At 43.0% G+C, this 18,288-nt stretch overlaps 1 protein-coding gene across 9 annotated transcripts; it reads right to left on the reverse strand.

Moving 5' to 3' along the window:
- Positions 1-509: 509 nt before the first annotated feature.
- Positions 510-17,804, reverse strand: SERPINA10 (serpin family A member 10). 9 transcript variants are annotated; one of them, XM_044436773.1, is made up of 8 exons: positions 17,529-17,609; positions 16,977-17,073; positions 16,686-16,719; positions 14,302-14,450; positions 10,136-10,837; positions 6,946-7,219; positions 5,718-5,865; positions 3,500-4,184 (listed from the first exon to the last, which is right to left on the reverse strand). In XM_044436773.1, the coding sequence occupies exons 5-8, from the start codon at positions 10,809-10,811 to the stop codon at positions 3,993-3,995; spliced, it is 1,290 nt and encodes a 429-aa protein (XP_044292708.1). In that variant the 5' UTR covers positions 10,812-10,837; positions 14,302-14,450; positions 16,686-16,719; positions 16,977-17,073; positions 17,529-17,609; the 3' UTR covers positions 3,500-3,992. The 9 variants fall into 9 exon arrangements, with proteins under 9 accessions (XP_044292701.1, XP_044292700.1, XP_044292702.1 ...); XM_044436772.1 differs by having other exon boundaries at positions 14,290-14,450; XM_044436771.1 differs by lacking the exons at positions 14,302-14,450; positions 17,529-17,609 and adding an exon at positions 17,790-17,804.
- Positions 17,805-18,288: the final 484 nt, after the last annotated feature.

The raw sequence follows: 18,288 nt of genomic DNA on the forward strand, positions 1-18,288 counted from the left end.
GAGACTTGGGAAGTCCACATTCTCGGCCATGGAGCTCACTGGATGACTTTGGGCCAGTCACAATCTCTCAACCTAGTTAGCCTCACAGGGTATTTGTGGTGATAAAAATGGACTGCGGGAGAACTATGTAAGATTCCTTGGGCTCCTCACAAGAGGAAAAAAGGTAGAATGTAAGCGCAATGTAATAATATTAATGAAAAATGAGGGGAAAAGCTGTCCTATATTATTTGTCCTGCTGCTAAACTCACGTGTGTGCATATCTCGTGTGCTGACACTTCAGAATTTGTGTTGAGTTGCTCAGCTCTCCTTATACTTGGAGAGCTGAAAGCTTGCACACTGTTTTGTTACATTTTGGTTTCTTCTAAATTCATCTATTTTAGAAGAGATTTTTCCCATTCTTGGACCAGTAGTTTTGTACTGGGTACCGTCTCCCCATCTCCAGAAGTACGTTGTACCAGCCATGGGTTTAAGGTTTTTTTGGAATCCCAGGGAAATCAATATGCCAGGTGTAGGAGGAAAGCTCTTTATTGTGCACAATATGCAAGTCAGCTCGCTCTCAACGGGTTTAGCAGCAGTTACTTATAACACAGCATGGACTGGACTACAAGACAGGCTGGAGCAGTCAGTCAATGAAGGCTGCCTGAGAGATCAATGTCTGAATAGCAAACAAAGGACTCAGTCCAATTAATATAGGCAAGTTGTTTACTTGCTCTGCTACTAGTCATTCAGTTTTAATGAACACTTGGCACTACATACTTCTGTTTACAATATATTTCTTGATACCGTGTTTTAACTCATCTACCCAAACATGCTATAAAGGAGTGTTGGTGCAGACAGGTGCAGTTAACAAGCTCTTGGCCCAGCTTACATTTGGGCAACTAATTAGTTGGCAGCTGAAAGCTGATAAGGAGGGTATGTGTCCATTCTTTGACCCATCTTGATCCACTGAGTCAAAGAAACAGGCAGCCCACAAAATGGAAGCTACAGACTCAAAATGGAAGATTGGGGAGGTAGGGGAAGGTGTGTGTGTGTTTTAATATTTTTGTGCTTTTCAAAAGTTAAAATGAAATGCAGAAAATATAAAAATAGTTCATCTTGCACAAAGGTTAGGTGTATTAATTACAATGAATGCATATGGAGTTTATACACCTATATATTACATCTCTATATGGAAGCATGGTACCATCAGTAGTAATTATGCAGAAGTTTCGACAAAGATAAGCCCCACATTGGTGTATTTCTCCATGCATACGTGGCATCCTCATACCAGCTGTTCAAAGGTCAAAAGAGTCAACGGGTCCTCAATCCATTGTGTTATCAAGGCTGACTGTTTGTCCTTCCAGTATTGTAGTATCAGTCATTTAGCTGTCCTAAAGATATAGAAAATCTGTTTGCATTGACCTTGCATTAGATTTCAGTAGATGGGCATATATTTAAGTAGAACACGTACTGAAAAGTTTTCCAACACAAAATTTATCCATCTTATAGCTTCCCGGAGAAGGAGACAGCTGTTGGACATTGCCAATATTTATTTATTTATTTACATATGAGTGAAAGAAGCATTAGTTGTATCACATCTCCAACTTAGCCAACTTAGCCAAGCCTTTATTATGGTGTTTAATATACACAGAATAGAAGTTTTTGCTGAATGAGATGTAAGTTAAGATTCATAGACCCTTCCCAGATGGTTGATAATGCAGCATTCAATAGGTTCAGTGAAATATGGCAGTCCAATTCACTATCTGGTTTTTGCTCAAGACCCCGTTTGTCATCTACATCATCAAGATCCTGTTCATCTACAGCAACCTTCCACAACCTGGTGGTCTTCAGTGGCATTTGGACTGCAACTCCCAGAATTCCCATCCAGCAGGTCCATTGACTAGAAATTCTGGGTGCTGCAGTCCAAAAATGTTTGGAAGGCACAAGGCTGGGGAAAGCTGACCTACACCATTTATACAAACATAGATTGATATATCTGATGAGTCTTAATTCTAAAAGTGAAGGAGACTCTAGAGCACCAAAGCTGCAGGAGCAAACTTCAATTCCAACAAATGATTCAAATGAATGTATTGGCTTTGAGGCCAGGCTATATTTAGCATAGACAGAAAGTTATCAACTTCCACGAGTAATTATCTACTTAAGCATCCAGGTCTGTCATATGAGCATTTTCTTACCTATTTTTAGTTCTGGGTTTCCCTGTAAGGTTAATTTGGCATGGGGAAATGTATCAAACTGCAACTAATGTGCTATTGTATGTTACATCTCTCTTACCACTTCAACTAAAGGAGGTATCTATTTTTGTAAACTGAGAACCAAGTACAATCCATTTGGACAGATGGTCCAGGCACGAGGGTTCCAAAACTGCCCAGAAGGGGAATTTAGGTGAAGACCAAAATTTAGTGCAAAGCAAAAGAAAAGCCTGATGATGTACAATGAGACCAGGGAAACCAAATCCACTCTCTTTAAGTCGAAGCTGCATTCTTTTCAAAGATACCTGTGGTGGAATGTATGAAACAAGGAATTGTGTTTTTAAAAAAGAGGAATTCCTCATAAAACACACATAATTGCGGGGTATAGTATCCATTTGAAGGGTGCAATCCTATGGCCTCCTGTTGTTGCATGTGAGGGCCATAAGTTTTTTTTTTTAGGCCCCTGCTGTGAGGTCCACCAGACTTGGAGCTGAGACTCCAAAGACTGACCCCCTGCTCCACTTCCCTCACTGACTGCCGGTGCAGAAAGAACTGTACCAGCTGCCTCTCTGAGGACATAACTCGCTCTCCAAGAGGAGGGAAAAGGGGCATGCCAGGGAGAGGAGGAGGCTGGGGGTGTTAGTTCAAGCTCTTTCTTATTGGTGCCTCTCCCTGATGCGTCTTCAAAATGTCCAAAATCAGCTGTCTAGATGAAATGCCTGGTCAAGGAGCTGCGGCTGCAGGAATTGCTGCTGGAAGGTATGTCTGGAAGCTTATGTGCCTCTGCAGGAAGGATTGTGCTCAGATGTGACATGCTGGTTAGACTAGAACTTGGGAGTTTTGGGTTCCAGTCCCCATTCAGCCATGAAGCTCACTGGGCAACTTTGGGTCAGTCACTCGCAGGCCAACCCACCTCACAGGGCTGTTGATGTGAGGATAAAATGGAGAGAACAAGAACTTTGTAAGCTGCCTTGGGTTCCTTGCAAGAGGAAGAAAACTGAGGTATAAACGTAATACAATAATAAGTATGTTTACTTTGTCTCAGAGATTCAAGGTTGATCTCACTAGTCAGTTGGTTATATTAAGCTTAGTCGTTTGAGATTTAGCTCTGGGAATATCGAGATAGTTAATATGGTTCTGACAGCCCTGAAATGCTAGTTTGCAATAAATTGTGGGGACTGTATCTCCAATGAACAGCATTCAGACTGTGAACAGTTAATTGAGCATCCTGACAAAAGTCCACAAGTGCCGGTCTGCTGCATCAAAGAGGAATTGACAGCTGAAGTTCCAAAAGAAACAATACAAGATCATCAGGACAGATAATATTTTCTATTCTAGGCAATGGTACAGAATCCATGAATTCTATTTAGTCTTATGACACACAACAGGGGTTCCAAGCATAACTCAAAAAAGAATGCTGAAAGAGGGTTTCCCTGTGCCGTACCCTCCAAAGGGGAAGGTATCACTTCTTTCCTTTTGGTCAAAAAATCACCCTGCCCCAAGCTGCTACTTTCCCCCGGGGTGCTATTTACAGCAAAAAGCACCTTTGGAAGCAAAGCATAGCTACTGGGGGGTGGAAGGGTTTTTTTGGTGGGATGAAGTAGGGAGAAACATAATTTTCCACACATAATTTTCTGGTCACTATGGTGTTAATCAACATGGAGTTCCCAAGGACCAGCACAATAAAGTAAGTGGCCAGGGCTAGCATTTTTTTAAAAAAAGCATTCTTAGTGTAGCATGTAGTTTTATGCTTAAGGGAGCTGTAGGAATAGGACATACCAAATAGAAATGCTTGGCTTATATTCACAGCTCCATCGGGTTGGTAACTCTTCCCACAAACAGCAAAACTTTGAGATGTCCGTCATAGATCATGAATAGGAATGGCTGATTCACCCGGATGGTAAGAGGCAATGAAAATGCCATGACTTCTGATTTACTGATTGCTGCGGCTTCCGTTCCTCTTTCATCAACGTGAATAACAGATCTTTGGAGTATCTAAGAAGGTTGGAAATGCATATGAAGTCACAGCAAGGTCTTTGCATTTCCTCTCAATGGCCTTACATCCTTTCCAATATGCCTGTCTCTACATCAACAAGGATAAATGCAAATCAACTGGAAATTAACTCATTGGAAATACACATGATCCCCATTCTCCGTTCATGTTGAAATGGCTTCAAGTTGTATATAACTGATACTTTTGTCTTTAATTATGTTTTTTACCAAGTTACCCAGGAAGAGACATTAAACCTTAAAGCTGTAATATCCTGCAAGATCCTGATGGTGCGACATGGGAAAATTCATGATGAAGTATCCATGGCTTCGATGCCATGGATTCAAGACATTCCCATAGGCTGCTGTGTAGCAGTTTGCCTCAATACTCTGCTGCCAGGGATTGGTGCGGGCTGGAATATCCTAGGGGCTGGTGGCTCTTTATCCATTTTGGGACACTTCCAGATAACCTGGTTCTACACTCTGTTTGTTTGTGTCAGTTATCCAGTGTATTATTTATTCTAGCCAGTTAACTTCTGAGGGCCAAAGTAGATGTGGAAAGGAATGCATGAAAAGCAAATCCCAGATACATTTTTGTCCAGAAGCCAGGAAGCTGGTGAGAAGGTGGAGGGAGGAGCTTCCTTTGAAATACGAGCAACAGTTTCAGAAAGTTGATTTTTGTTTGGACGGCGGCAGGCAGAAAAAGAACTAGGGAGTAGTTCTCTCCGTATTCAGACAGCCGAAGTCCCACAGCTCTCCACATTCCTCAGCCAGCATGGTGGCTGGAGAAAGGTGGAAGCTGTAGGACTTTTCTCTGTCTGAACATTTATTTAGACAGAGAATAATATAAGCATACATAAACATTATTATATGCTGTCCTGAGGCTTTTGCAATAGGACGGCATATAAATATCATAAATAAATAAATATTTATTTAAAGCATTTCTATGCTGTTTGATTAGCACAATGCACTCCGAACATTGTACAGAATGTGTGTAGGGTTGTGCCCTTAATTTTCCCAAGGCTCCCTCCTGAATGGTGTATACAGAACAAAAAAGTAGCCCAGATCGCACAATTAATATCATATGCAAAAAGTAGGTATTTGTCCCATTCTGCTCCCACTGATCAACACACCTGAAACAGGATTCTGCTCACTCTTCTGGACTGGATTCTGCCATGGCAAATCCCCTCCCTCAAACTCCAATCCAACACATATTGGCAGAACCAGTCATTTGTAGCTCCTGGCTGCAACACGGAGGTGCCTGCACCACCAAACCAGTGCAAGCACCGTCAATTCGGGTTGCACAAACCATCTCTTTGGGAGCTGTGAGATTCTGCTTCCCTTTCCCACAGTGTCCCCAAAGGAGTATCAGTGCTGCCTAAACTGGCAGCTGTGCTTGGTACACTGCATCTTTATCTCTTTATCTTTATTCTCCTGAGTCCCAGCAATTGGGACACAAGATACGAAGATCTTTAGGCTGGGTCCATTAGAACTGCTGTGTTGGATGGCATGTTCTCCAGGTTAAGTACTCATATTTACCTGTGATACCTTTGCATATTTCTGATCTGTGAGGTTGCTCAGGTCTGCTTTGTAAGAGAAAAGATCTTTAATTCCCATCTCTTGAAGCATCTGTTCCATGTAATATGTCTGGTCTAGTTTGAACTTTGGAAAGTAAATTTCCGTTTTCCTATAAAGCAAACAAACATAAGCATGAGTTGAATGGAGAATGTGCTAAAGCTGGCTATTGTGTATGTTGGCTGAGTGTCATGGAGGCAAGAAATTTTGCAAATTGACCATGAGTGGATTTAGTTCCCATGCTGCTCAGAATCTTTGGATGCTGTAGCAAATTTGAGCCTAGAAATTCAAAGATAATGAATGACCTGAAGACCAAATCTTATGAGGAATGGTTAAAGCATCTGGGAATGTTTAACCTGGAGCAGAAACAACTAAGAACTCATTGGATAGCCATCTTCATAAATGGCACAGCAAATGTGTATTCTGCCATTTCAGAGGGTAAGACCTGAAAGATGAGTTTTCCTGACTGTATATTTGGATGAACTTCTTGGGTGGATGATCTATTTGACACAGAGCAGAGTGCTCCAGAAGGTGGTGGATGCTCCATTGTTAGGGGCTTTTCAGCAGAAGCAGACTGAATCCGCAGATTCCATTAATCAACAGAGGGTTAAATTAGATGATCTCAGAGCTGATTTTTAGTTTTATGGTTCTACTAGGAAAACTATTTTTAAATATCATTGGATTATCTAGAGTGGCCCAAGATATTTGCTGCCTGCGACAAATGGCAAGGTTATACTCCTTCTCCATTGCACATACAGGACCTGGCTGCGTCAGCAGCAGCAATTCATTCAACTCTTGCAATGGGATAAAGGCCACCTCCATAGCAGAGGCAGCAAGCTTGTTCAAGAGGTCCAGGACAGATTGAATAGCATCCCCAGAGAGGAAAAGTCAGGAGGCCTTTCCTTGCTGCCACCAGCACATGCCACCTCAGGTGACTGCCTACCAGTAGGGCTGGCCTTGACCTCATCCCTTTTCAGGATTACTGAACACAATGAGCGTTGGGAGAACATGACGAACACCAGTTGCCTAATCCCATCTCTTCCTCCGCTTCCTTCCTTACTCTGTTACCAATCCTTCCTTCTTTCCTTCTACCCCCATGGTCCCCTTTGAGCCAGGATTCCGATTCCCTCTAAACGTTCTGAACCTAGTACATCAGCAATGAAAAGCATGACTTTTCAGCGATGGCTTGTACCTGGTCTGCATGGTTTTGAGCCAAGACTCCACAAGTTCACTCGTTACATGGTCTTCAATGGACATATAATCAGCCCCCTTCTCAGGCATGACAATCAGCATGTGTGCATTCCCTTTGTATGGAAGCTTGAGCACAGTGCACTGCAAGTTTTTATCTTCTGTGTAAGCAAATTTCTCTGTCTTGAACATCATTGGCACATGGACTGTCCTATATTTGTCTATATGAAAGGGTTCCACTTCTGTGAACTTGGAAGAAAATGGATGCAGCCATTTGCCTGAGAATATACAGAAAGCCAGCCATTAATTTAACAACATTGACATAATCTATATTTGTTCTGGGAAATTTCAGGAAAATCCAAACAAAGTCCATTTATTTCAACTGATGCTTAACCCTCCTATAAAAATGAATGGGTCTTAAAAGTATGCAGCCTCAGCTAAACTGCAGCCCTACTATTTCAATGTGAACGGAGTGTAATTCTCTGGCTAATTGCATGGCATAATAGGAGCAGCACATGAGGTTCCTTTCATTGGGGAGCTGCAGGGTTGTTCACCCTGTTAGAGAACCAATGATTTATTCTGCCAACCAGCTGTTCAGTGGGGAGAACTCAGTCCAGCTCCCCTTGAAGAACTAGCAAGAGGCACTACTGATTTTCTGCATTTCATGTATCAGAGTGCAGAGCTTCTCCATTATTGCAAGGCAGGGGGTTGATTCAGAGTTTCTATTCTGCCAGAGGGAGCATCCTCTTTCTTCCACTCCCAGTATTCCTTCTGGCAGAAAGGAGAGTAATTTGCTCTGAAAAACTCCCTCTCCCTTGGCAGGCCCAACATCAATTGTTCCGCCTTTCTAGAGGGTTCTGCAATAGTCTGGATCAGATTTTCAAGTCAATTTTTCCTCCTCCATCCCTCCCCCTGGCAGAAAAGCTGCATGGGATGGAAAGCATTTTGCAGATGGAAGGAGCCCTTCCATCTGCAAAAGGCTTTTTTTTGGATCAGACCCATACAGAATCTTAGGCTATAGCTGTGCAAAGCTTTTCTACATTAAGCGCTTATTACATACTTGCTATCCCCTATGCACTGTTGTTTGCAGATTCTTTAACCAATGACATAGTCTGCTTGTTCTGATCTGTGCTTAACCATCCCTTTTTAGAGAAGGGAAGGTGTGGCATGTAACTGCGAATGCAAAAGGAAGTACACATCAAGCAATGTATAGGGATTTCATCCTCCAGGTGCAGGCTCAGCTAACTCACAGAAGTCATGATATCTGAGCAGACACACACCTATCACTTAGGACACACATTCTGAGACACCATCTGGAAGAGCAAAATAGAAAGCATCTTCTAGGTAATTCTCGTTATTATGTTCCTAATAACAGTCAAGCTCTTCCTTAAGGATTATGCATGCTTCTCATAGCCAAAGTTCAAATATACTACCCAGAGAAACTGAAGTGAGTCTGGCATAACAGGAGCAGATCTGAAAATGCCTTTTTCCCAAAGTGATGCAATGAAGGGACTGCCCATGCAGAACTCACCAACTGCATGGTCATCTTCAGTCAAACTGGTTTTGTAGGACAGGCGTTCTTAGACCAGAAGGGAAAACAATGCAAGGGACAGAATCCATGGCTACATCGCAGTGCTTTCCGGTCTCTTAAAAACAATTGCCACTCCATTTTTATCAGTGCCCTCTGGTTCCTGCCAGGCTCACTCTTTAATTGAAAATGGTGCCCTCCTGTACCCTTTTAGGCTGCTTAAATCCCACTGGACCCAACAGAATTCAAACCATGGATGGTGCACAGGCCAGCGGCCATGCTTGCCCTTCCTCTTCTCCCACCAGCACTCTTTAATTCTGGCTCAGCAATTAAAGTGAAGGAGGTGAAGACCAGAACCAGAGCTAAAAATATAGAAGAGGGATTAGGGGATATTTAATTGCAATGGCTCTTTGGTTGCCATGGAGCAGAACCCTTTTGAAGGATTTCTGCAAAGCGACACCCAGTGGTGGAAATGTTCCTTTGCAGTCCCTTCCTTTAGCTATCAAAGAGGCGGACAGAAATGCATGGAGGGCAGCCAGCCCTGATTGTCAGTGTGACGTGCAATTCGGCAATGATGTAAAGCCTATATAGGGGTGGCACGGCTGGCTCCTACCTTGGAGATGAGCCCTATTCCCACCTCCAATCCACAGTCACTGAATGCTTGGCTAGGAGGAGGTGCAATGGCAGGCTCTGTTACATCCCACGGTCCTCTTAACTTATTGGAAGGCACGAATGGAAGTCTGCACGCACCCAGTGGCAGGGTTCCCACCACAGGATGAATGACAGAAGCTTTTAAGCTGTGTTTGACCAGAGCTAACCAGTTCTGCTAGGCTCAGACAATATGACAAGCCACCCCTGGCTTATGAGCCGCTGTGGTTTCTTGTGTTGTGTGAAGCCAGTCAATAGGCAGCTTTACATGGCAAAACATGTTCCAAATACAGTGGAACAAAATAAGACGCACACAACCGATGACTGGGAGCAGCAGGGCTCTGAAGCCACCTCCCCACTTCCTTCCCTCTTCATCCTCCTGCAGGTATTCTGCCCAAATGCATATCCTTATGCAATTTGCACTAACTGTGTAATGGCCACAAGTTTTTCAGATGCCAGTTTGTGCAAATCAGCAGACTGTATGCAACTCATACGAAATCATGTGCTTTGCAGCTATGGGCTCGTGTAATGTGTGCAAAATAATTGTTTATGTTGGCTAATTTTAATTTTAAGGCTAATGATATAATTGTTTATTTATGTTGTAAGCCGCCCCAAGGCTTTTTGCAAATGGGGGCAGCATAGAAATCATTTAAATAAATAAAATACTGTGATTTGTGCAAATTGCATAAAAAGTGCAATTTGTGCAAATTTCTTTAGTGTTTCAAAAATGTGCAAACTATGTCCCTTCTTAGAGATGGAAGTCTACAGAAAAACCCTAACCCAGCCAATTTCTGATAATCAGATTAGAAGCGGGCAGAAAGTCCATTGGGTTCAAACCAGCCAGTGCCAGCACATCTTTTATGGCAGCAGGATTTGTGAAACCAGCAATGGGAAGCTTTCCCAATACCATCCAACTTTTCTTCAGATCAGCCATTCTGTACAATTAGCCACTGATGAGTTTGTTCATTTCTGATTTTAAAAAAACAACAAACATCACTAAGATATAAGAAGCACTTACCTCTAAAGAGAATGTAATTCATCAGAATGATTTTAGTCTGCTGATCAAAAGTGTCAAACAGCATAGGAATTTTCCCTCTCAGCCTTTGTTTAATGTGCTCATTGACAATGTTTTTTGCAAGAGTAGAGTTGCGGAAATCAACTGACAGAAATTCCATGTCGAAGTATTGCTTGGACAAGTTAAGGAAGATGTCCCTGATTTGGAAATCTTTCTGGATAAAAGAGAAACTGGTTTGCAAAAGAGTGAAGTCTTCATTCTTAGTGAAGTTATCCCTTAGCTGTTGGAACAAAGCTAGAAACTCATTCTCTCTTCCATTCGGAAGGTGGAGGTCTAGACATTCAGCTATTTGGTTGTGCGTTTCCCCACTGGAAGCCAACAAGAAGGCTGCCAAAGTGAAGGACATGGACAATGGAGAGAAGAAGACATTGTTGTCATGTTTCATTGCAATTTTCCTGTAGAGATTGAATCCAAAGTTGGTGATCTTCTCAGTGAAATTGTGCATGGAGAACGCTGGAGCAGAGGTTTCTTCAAATGGATCTGGAGCAATAATATCAGGATACTGTTGATCTGTGTCATTGAGAAGCCAGAGATTTTCAGATGAAACTTCCGCTGTTCCATTGGATAAGCACCTCTTGGTGCACAGTACGAATAAGGCAAGAAAAAGTCTAGCTTTCATGTTGCAGTTTAGCAGTGAGCTTCTACCTGGTGGGCATAGACAGACAGACAGAAATAGAATTATTCTTGCAGATAAAAGGAAGATAGGACTGGATATGGGTATTTGTGGGGAGCACCAGATCTCCCCCACAGTTTATTTATCATTTTATTGTATCTCCAATCTTTTTTTCTTAGGGTAGCATGAATGAGGATTTTCCATTTTATCTTCACAGCACCATGCTGTGCTAAGTTAAGCAGGGAGGCCTACCCAAAGACACCGGGTAAATTTAATCCTGCATACAGATAGCATGGCATACTTTGCCTGGGGTCCAATCATGGTTATGCTAAAGCTCTTTCCAACTTATATCATACTTAAAAGGAAAACTGTTGTATTTGCAGACCTTTAAATACTGAATGAGAATGCCACATTTATTAATTTATTCAACCAACGCAAAGGCCCCTTTAGCCTCCAAAAAGTGACAGTTCTGCAGACCAGAAAGGCATGTTGGGATTCTACAGAAATAGTAAAATATTTCTAGACTGATTAGGTCACAAATTCAGACAATTCTAGCCCGGGGGGCCAGAGCAGCCCAGAGCAATGCCTTCCCGAGCCCCTCCCCTTTGAGCCAACCGTTGGTCGCTTAGTAATTTCCTGGCTCTTGCACTTTGTTTCCCTCATTCTAAAAGGTTGAAATGCTTACTATTGTATTTCAATGTATTTTATCATGTTGTAAGCCGCCCCGGGGTTTCGGCAAGGGGCGGCATAGAAATGTTATAATAATAATAATAATAATAATAATAATAATAATAATAATAATAATAATTAAGGCTTATTCCTGGACAGCAGAAACTTCAAGATGAAATATGCTGGGTTTTCTTTTGTTTTGTTTTGTGTGCTTTCAGCTTCTGGCCGCACAGTTAAGGTGTTAGTCTGGGATCTAGGAAATCCAGTTGCTAGTTCCCTTCCAGCCACAAAACTCACTGCGTGACTGGGCCAGACTTAGACTCAGCCTGAGCTACTTCACAGTGTTGTGGCGAGGGTAAGACGGAGAGTAGGAGAATTACGTGTGCCACCTTGAGTTCCGCAAAGGAAAAAAGGCAGGATTTAAATATAATTAACCAACCAACCAATCATGTGTCCCCTAAGAACTGAGCCTAAATTGAGTTTGGCCCTTAGGTCCCCAGTTCTTGAGTTAGTGATGCACAAAGACTGCAACACAGATTTATTAAAAAAAAAAAAAACTGGGTGAATACATAGGTCTTATGTTGGCGCTGAATGTTAATAAAACCTAAGATCTTTAGTAGTTTAGGGACTTGTAGGTCAGAACCAACACTTTGAACCTAGCAGTGTACAATACTGGAAGCAAATACAGCTTCTTTGGAACAGGTAGACCAGGTCTTTTTGTAGTCTGGCAAAGACCTTCCTTTTAAGGATGGCATCCAGTGTGTTTAACATGCTGTTGGCTTCTGTCTTTCTCAAACATTTTAATGGCAGTTATTTTATCATCGGTTGCTGTTTCTGTGCTTTAATGTTTAGTGGTGGCTTGTTTAACATCAGAAGGAAGTTTTCAATTGTTCAATGTATGCATTCTATCGTTAGCCCTCTTGCGCTCCCAGGAGGGGAGGCAGGGGAGATTGCTTTAAGAAGAAATACAAACAATATTTCTGTGATGATGGCAGCTTCAAAACAACCAATCAGTGCTTTGAACCACCTTCAAAGGGAATGAGATGGGCTTTTCATGGCACCTGCATTCTGCACAAGGTGCAGCACAACAAAGCAAGCAGCCTTACTCAGGCGAGTGAATAGGTGACAGGGTGTGATTTGGTGAATATGGGTGTTGTTCCTCTCCTGCTGAGGTCACTTCAAAGCAAAGTAAGGGCCTCCAACCCTGCTGGATTTACTTCCCATGAATGCCTCTGAGCCAGATATTGGGTTCAGATACAGTACTTACTTGGGAAATGGTTGGACACCACACGCCAAAGCTTCCCCCAAAACACACCAGACATCAAGGAGGTGCTGCCCTGAACCATTTCTCTAATTGTCAAGTGGACTCGGGGAACCCCAAATGTGGAGCACCTTGGCCAAGAGGCAGGCTTGCTTGCTTTTGGTACCCAGCTTGGCATCAGCAAGGGGAACCCGAGGTAGCTGCTAGTACCCACGAGTCATCCTTTAAATTTCCCCCATGAACAGAAGCAAGGGGGAATCAAAACAGTGTTTCCTGTGTGCAGTATTTTGCAGATTTTTAAGTGAAATGTAGAATGAGAATAGCTTTTCTGTGCGTGGGAAGTCATCTTTCTGGGTGAATTTTGCTCAAGGAAGTGGGATAATAAGGGCTGTAACATGCTCCAGATCAGAACTTACTAGTACAATCCATTTCTAGGAGCATGTCTGAGGCTAAAGAAAGTGCTCTCTTGCTCTATTAGTGGAAGTGGTGATTCTCTGGTGTGCAGTGAATCAATTCCGTGCTTCAGTGATTTCATCTGTGAACTGAGCTTGGGATTCCATGGTACCCTTTTAAAGGCAAGGCAAGCTTCCTAAATTTATTTATACCAGTCTTCCCCAACCTGATAACCCCCAGCTGTTTTAGACTACAACTCCCAGCATCCCCATCCATTGGTCATGCTGACTGGGGCTGAAAAGAATTTGCGCACCAAGTTGGAGAAGGTTGACTTATCTGTTCTTGTTATAAACTGCTTGCCCCAGAATTTAGCTGTTTGTTCATTAACCCCTCAGAAGGGGAAGAGCAGGGCAGAGAACCTACAGAGGGAATGAACAAGAAAAATAATAGGCAATTATTATTAATATGTAAATTACTAGAAAGGAGCTTCCCAGGCTTAGCTGCTTCCCACCATATTTATCCATCACTGCCAAGTCACTGCAGCTGATGGTGGCACCAGAGACTACCTGGCTGAGGGCCCATTAACCCAGAGCCGCCCTTGTCAAGACAGTCATATGGAGAGAGGACACTTCACACAGAAGCGGGCCTGAAAGGGCGCATGCATTGCAGTGTAGGAAGCAATGCAGAAATAAGCAGGCAGCACATGCCTTCTGCTGAGGAGTGCACCAGGCTGCTTTTCTTCCATGAGAGCATCTTTCTCCATATCAAAGAGTCTTCTTATGCTCCCCGAAATTTCAGCTGGAGGAACAGTGGCTCAGTCCTCCCTGATGCTCATGTATTGCGCATGCACATGGAGTCATTGTTCTCACTGTTTACTTCGAACTACCTGCCAGGCATCATAAAAGGAGGAATAGGGAAAGAAAAGAAGGGAACAAGGGGAGAAGAGGGGCAATCATGTTTTTCTAAATGATAGAAACTCTGAATTGATGTTGGAGTACCATGAAGAACATAGGCCCCAGCTGAACCACAGTTATGTGCAGCAGGAAGCTCTCAAGTTATCAAGCCTGTATCAGTAGCCATGGTGCTAATTATTTTGGGGTGAGGGTGAGCAAAAAAGGACTAAACCCAGCCTCATGGTCCTCCTTAGGGATTGGGCCCTACCTTCATGCTTACTGGGGTTAATCGGAGCTGTACTCTAAAACACCTGGAGGGCATTTGGCTGGGGAAGGCTGAGCCAACCAGAACTGCATGTATACAGCAGTCTGCTGCAAGATGGGTCCAGAACGGCATGCGCAGGATACCACCTTAAACTCACAGCCCATCTGAATCAGGGAGACAGAATCACAGCATTGCTTAACATTCAGGGCAGCTACCGGAGTGATGGTGGATTCCATTGTAGCCCTGCAATTTTAATGCGTCTTTCTTTCTTTCTTTCTTTCTTTCTTTCTTTCTTTCTTTCTTTCTTTCAACTTTTCTGTACTGTACCATCATAAACGTCTTTGGGACGGTTTACGACAATATTGATAAAATAAAGTAAAAATGAAAGTAAGTTTAAAAATATCACAGCATGTAGTATTCGGTGTAAAACCTCAAATTAAAACAATTTAACTATTAAAATATTGGGAGAATAAAAAGGGTTTCGCCTGGCGCCAAAAGGAAAGAAGTGTTGGCACCAGGCAAACCTCTCTGGGGAGTGTATTCCACCACAGAGAAGGCCCTCCTCATCAACCTCCTGATCTCTTTCAAGGAGGACACACAGGGGAGAAGGCGCTTCTTCAGGTATCCAGGACCCAAACTGTTTAGGGCTTTATAGGTCATAACCAGCACCTTAAATTGGGCCCGGACTTCTTCCATGCCAGTAGCTGTGAACACCGCAGGGACTTGGGGTGCAATCCTTGGGCCTTCTGACATAATCAGGAGTAGAAAGCTTATCCCAGGATTGTTCAGAGTCCTTGCCCTGCCTCTCTCACAGCTGGTGTGGCAAGAACCTCACCGGCTTCCTCTCTGAGGTCACCAACTGGCCACAGAGAGGAGGAGAAGGGGTGTGCTGAGAGGCAGGGCAGGGCGGGAAAGAGCAGGGACTAGGCTGAGGCCAGCCATGGCAGCCTGTATGCCCGCCCCCTCCATGCTGCTCAAGATCACTGTCAAGATGAAAAGTGGGGCATGAGGCGTGAGAGCGATGAAGACCTTTCTCACCATGCCTCACTCTATGCCTTCTGAATTCAGAGTCTTCTGCACATCAAGGGCCAGAGGAACCTGACTGTGCCCTTACAGAGGGACCTTGGCAGAGCAGAAACTCATGTGCTTTACCTGCAGAAGGCTTCTGGGTTCAATCACTCCCAGCTTAAAGGATCACGCAGCAATAGCCAACAGCAAGACCAGCCCTTTTCCTGAGGCCCTAGAAAGCACTGGCCAGCCAGAATAGATGGTGCTGGACTTGATGAGTGGAGAGGCTGAGAACTGGGCACAGGGCACCTGCCTATGTTCCACAGTAGGCACTATGTGTGCCATTCCACAGTGGCTTGCGTGCCATCGGTCCTAAGCATTTGGACAAAGAAAGGGACTCACAACTTCTAAATTAACATGGCTACACCACCTTGTTTGTTAATATCCAGCCCTTTCTTCAAGGTGTTGTATACAACAATTAAGAACAATGAAAACTTAACATCATAAAAAACAAAGAACATTAGGAAATGGGAAAAAAGAAAGAAATTACCATGAAAATGTTGCTCTTAGAGGGAATTTATCCAGAGGCTCCACACCTTGATTTAGTCGTGAAACCCATGAAGCCTATGTGCTTCCCAGAACCACTGCACCCAATCGGGGACCTCCTTACAAATACCTGTATTCAGTCCAATCTACCACTTGAGAACTTCTACAGTCAGGCAATGTATATATCGCTCAGTGGTATTATCTATTCTTATCCCAAAGCATCTGCCTGGAAATGCTCCCTTCTTTTGAAGGCACTTTGGAAAAAGGAACGAGTGTTGATTTCTGATGCACGTATGTATTTATATTTATATCCTGCCAGGAACCCAAGATGGCTCACATAATCCTCCTCTCAATCTTATCCCCACAGCAACAACCCTGTGAGGTAGGTTAGGCTGAGAGTCTGTGACTGGCCCAAAGTCACCCAGTTGGCTCCACAGCTGAGCAGGGACTAGAACCCAGGTCGCGGGAGTCCCACTCCAACAGCCTACCCATAGGAAAAAAAAGTTCAAAGTGCAGAGCATTTATTTATTTATTTATTTTCCACCCATTCCCAGTGATTGGGACTCAGGTGGGTTGTAATATTAAAAATTATGCAATTAAAACATTTTAAAAATCCAAAAGTTAAAAATATAATTAAATCAATTAGATATTAACATTTCTAAATGTTAGAAATCTCTGTGGAACTGTTCACATTTTGGCTTTAAAATATTAGGGTATTTAAAAGTAGAAGTTAGGTTCTGAAGTTCACTGAACATGAATCTCAGACAGGCATTTATTAGCTACCTCTTTCAATCTACTTTCCTTTCAGTAGATCTTTAAAATGTAAATGTAAATATCTATCTTACCAACAGGACAGCTTCTCTCTTACTTTTCTGAATCCTATATGGGAAAAAGAGAACAAGTTACAATGATGTTATGCTCAATGAGTGGGATCTTGCAAGATAAATATTTGCTATTCCAAAGGGTAGCTGCATACTTCTTTCTGTTGTAAATTAACTGAAGGACAAACAGGGATATATTAGTTTGCCATGGAAGAGGCAAACACTGCAAGAACCAAGCTCCAGTAAGTACCATGTTGTGTTATAACACATAGAAGAATTTCAAGAAATCCACAATAAGCATTTCCAAAAGCTAACCTTAGACTGAGTTTCTTATCATTTTCCGATGGCAGCCAGATTTATACTTTTGGTTTTCAAGGTTATGAAGGGCAGTCCATAGGGGAAACTGGCTTCACTGCAGAAATGAAACAGTCAATTTTTATTTTATTATCATAAAATCATAGAATAATAGAAAGGGAATGGGCCAAAAAGGCCATTGGGTCCAACCCCCTGCTGTTGCAGGTCACCAACTTACACCATCCAAATTTACACAATATAACATTTTATTGATTATTTTATTGATTCTATACCACTCAGTAACAAAGCTCTGGAGAAGGTTTACAACAATTAAAAGTACAGAATACAGCACAATCAAACATGACCTAAACTTTGATAATAAAATATTTTATAATAATAATAAATAAAAACAATCAAAATAAAAAAGAATCTAGGAGGGTTTAAAGCAGAGGAATAGATTTAAAAACACCAGGAATGGAAAGATTAAATGCTCTTCTCCGTGCTCCTGCCCACTTAGGAGGGAGGGGGAACAGGCAGAAGAAGAGGGCAGGACCAGGCATCTCCAGAGTTTACCTGTGGGCCTTTTGCAGAGGCAGTTCCACAGGTGTCAAAGGATGCCCACTTCTGATGGCAGCCAGCAGCACAAGATGCTCAGCTGCCTGAAGAAGAGGATAAGCTGCCTCGCCACCTATTGCCTCTACCCTCAGTGCCTTGCTCTGAGGATTCTTGCAGCACTGCCTGTCTCCAGGGTTCCCATCCCCAGAAGACCTCACCCTGAGGAAAGAGCCCCTCAGGATGACCCACAGGGGCTCCCGGATTCTCCAGAGGGCTTACCAGCCTGAATCCGAGCATGGCTCAAATGACCCCAAATTCGCTGGTAATATAGTTGCAGCATTTTTCCAGGAAAAAAGAAATACCAGACAAACAAAAGCAGGGATGTACTTTCATCGGCCTGTTCCAGTCTTTTTGAACAACTGAGATGGCTAAATTGCAATTTCCTCTTCCGATGGGGCAAGGATGTGTGGGTGTGGGTGTTGCGGCATTCCCAGCCTCCAAACATGAGGGCAATGGTCTCCCCAGTGGAGGCAGTTCATCTCACCGAACCTTGTCTGCTCATCAGCTGCCTGCTCTTCCCCTTCCAGATACAATGAGGAGGACACTTTTTGGACAGATATCCAGAAGCAGCAAGTGTTCACTCCTTCTCTCACTCAGCACAGGGGGTGGGAATAGTCGCAGAATCAAAACTGGTGAGAACCTGACCACAACAATTATACCCATTTGACAATGAGGAAATGAGGAAATGAGATCCTAATCTTATAGAGAACATATGAAT

The sequence above is a fragment of the Varanus komodoensis genome, unplaced genomic scaffold (genome assembly GCF_004798865.1).
Source record: "Varanus komodoensis strain SLA01 unplaced genomic scaffold, ASM479886v1 scaffold3, whole genome shotgun sequence".
In the NCBI taxonomy this organism is placed as follows: domain Eukaryota; kingdom Metazoa; phylum Chordata; class Lepidosauria; order Squamata; family Varanidae; genus Varanus; species Varanus komodoensis.

Excerpts from the sequence above, each read along its gene's own strand:
- SERPINA10 (XM_044436766.1), bottom strand. The coding sequence starts at position 12,913 with ATGCCAAGCTGGGTACCAAAAGCAAGCAAGCCTGCCTCTTGGCCAAGG. Across the intron at positions 7,220-10,135 it reads GAATTACATTCTCTTTAGAG|GCAAATGGCTGCATCCATTT; the intron begins GTAAGTGCTTCT and ends GTATATTCTCAG. Across the intron at positions 4,185-5,717 it reads AATATGCAAAGGTATCACAG|ATACTCCAAAGATCTGTTAT; the intron begins GTAAATATGAGT and ends CAACCTTCTTAG.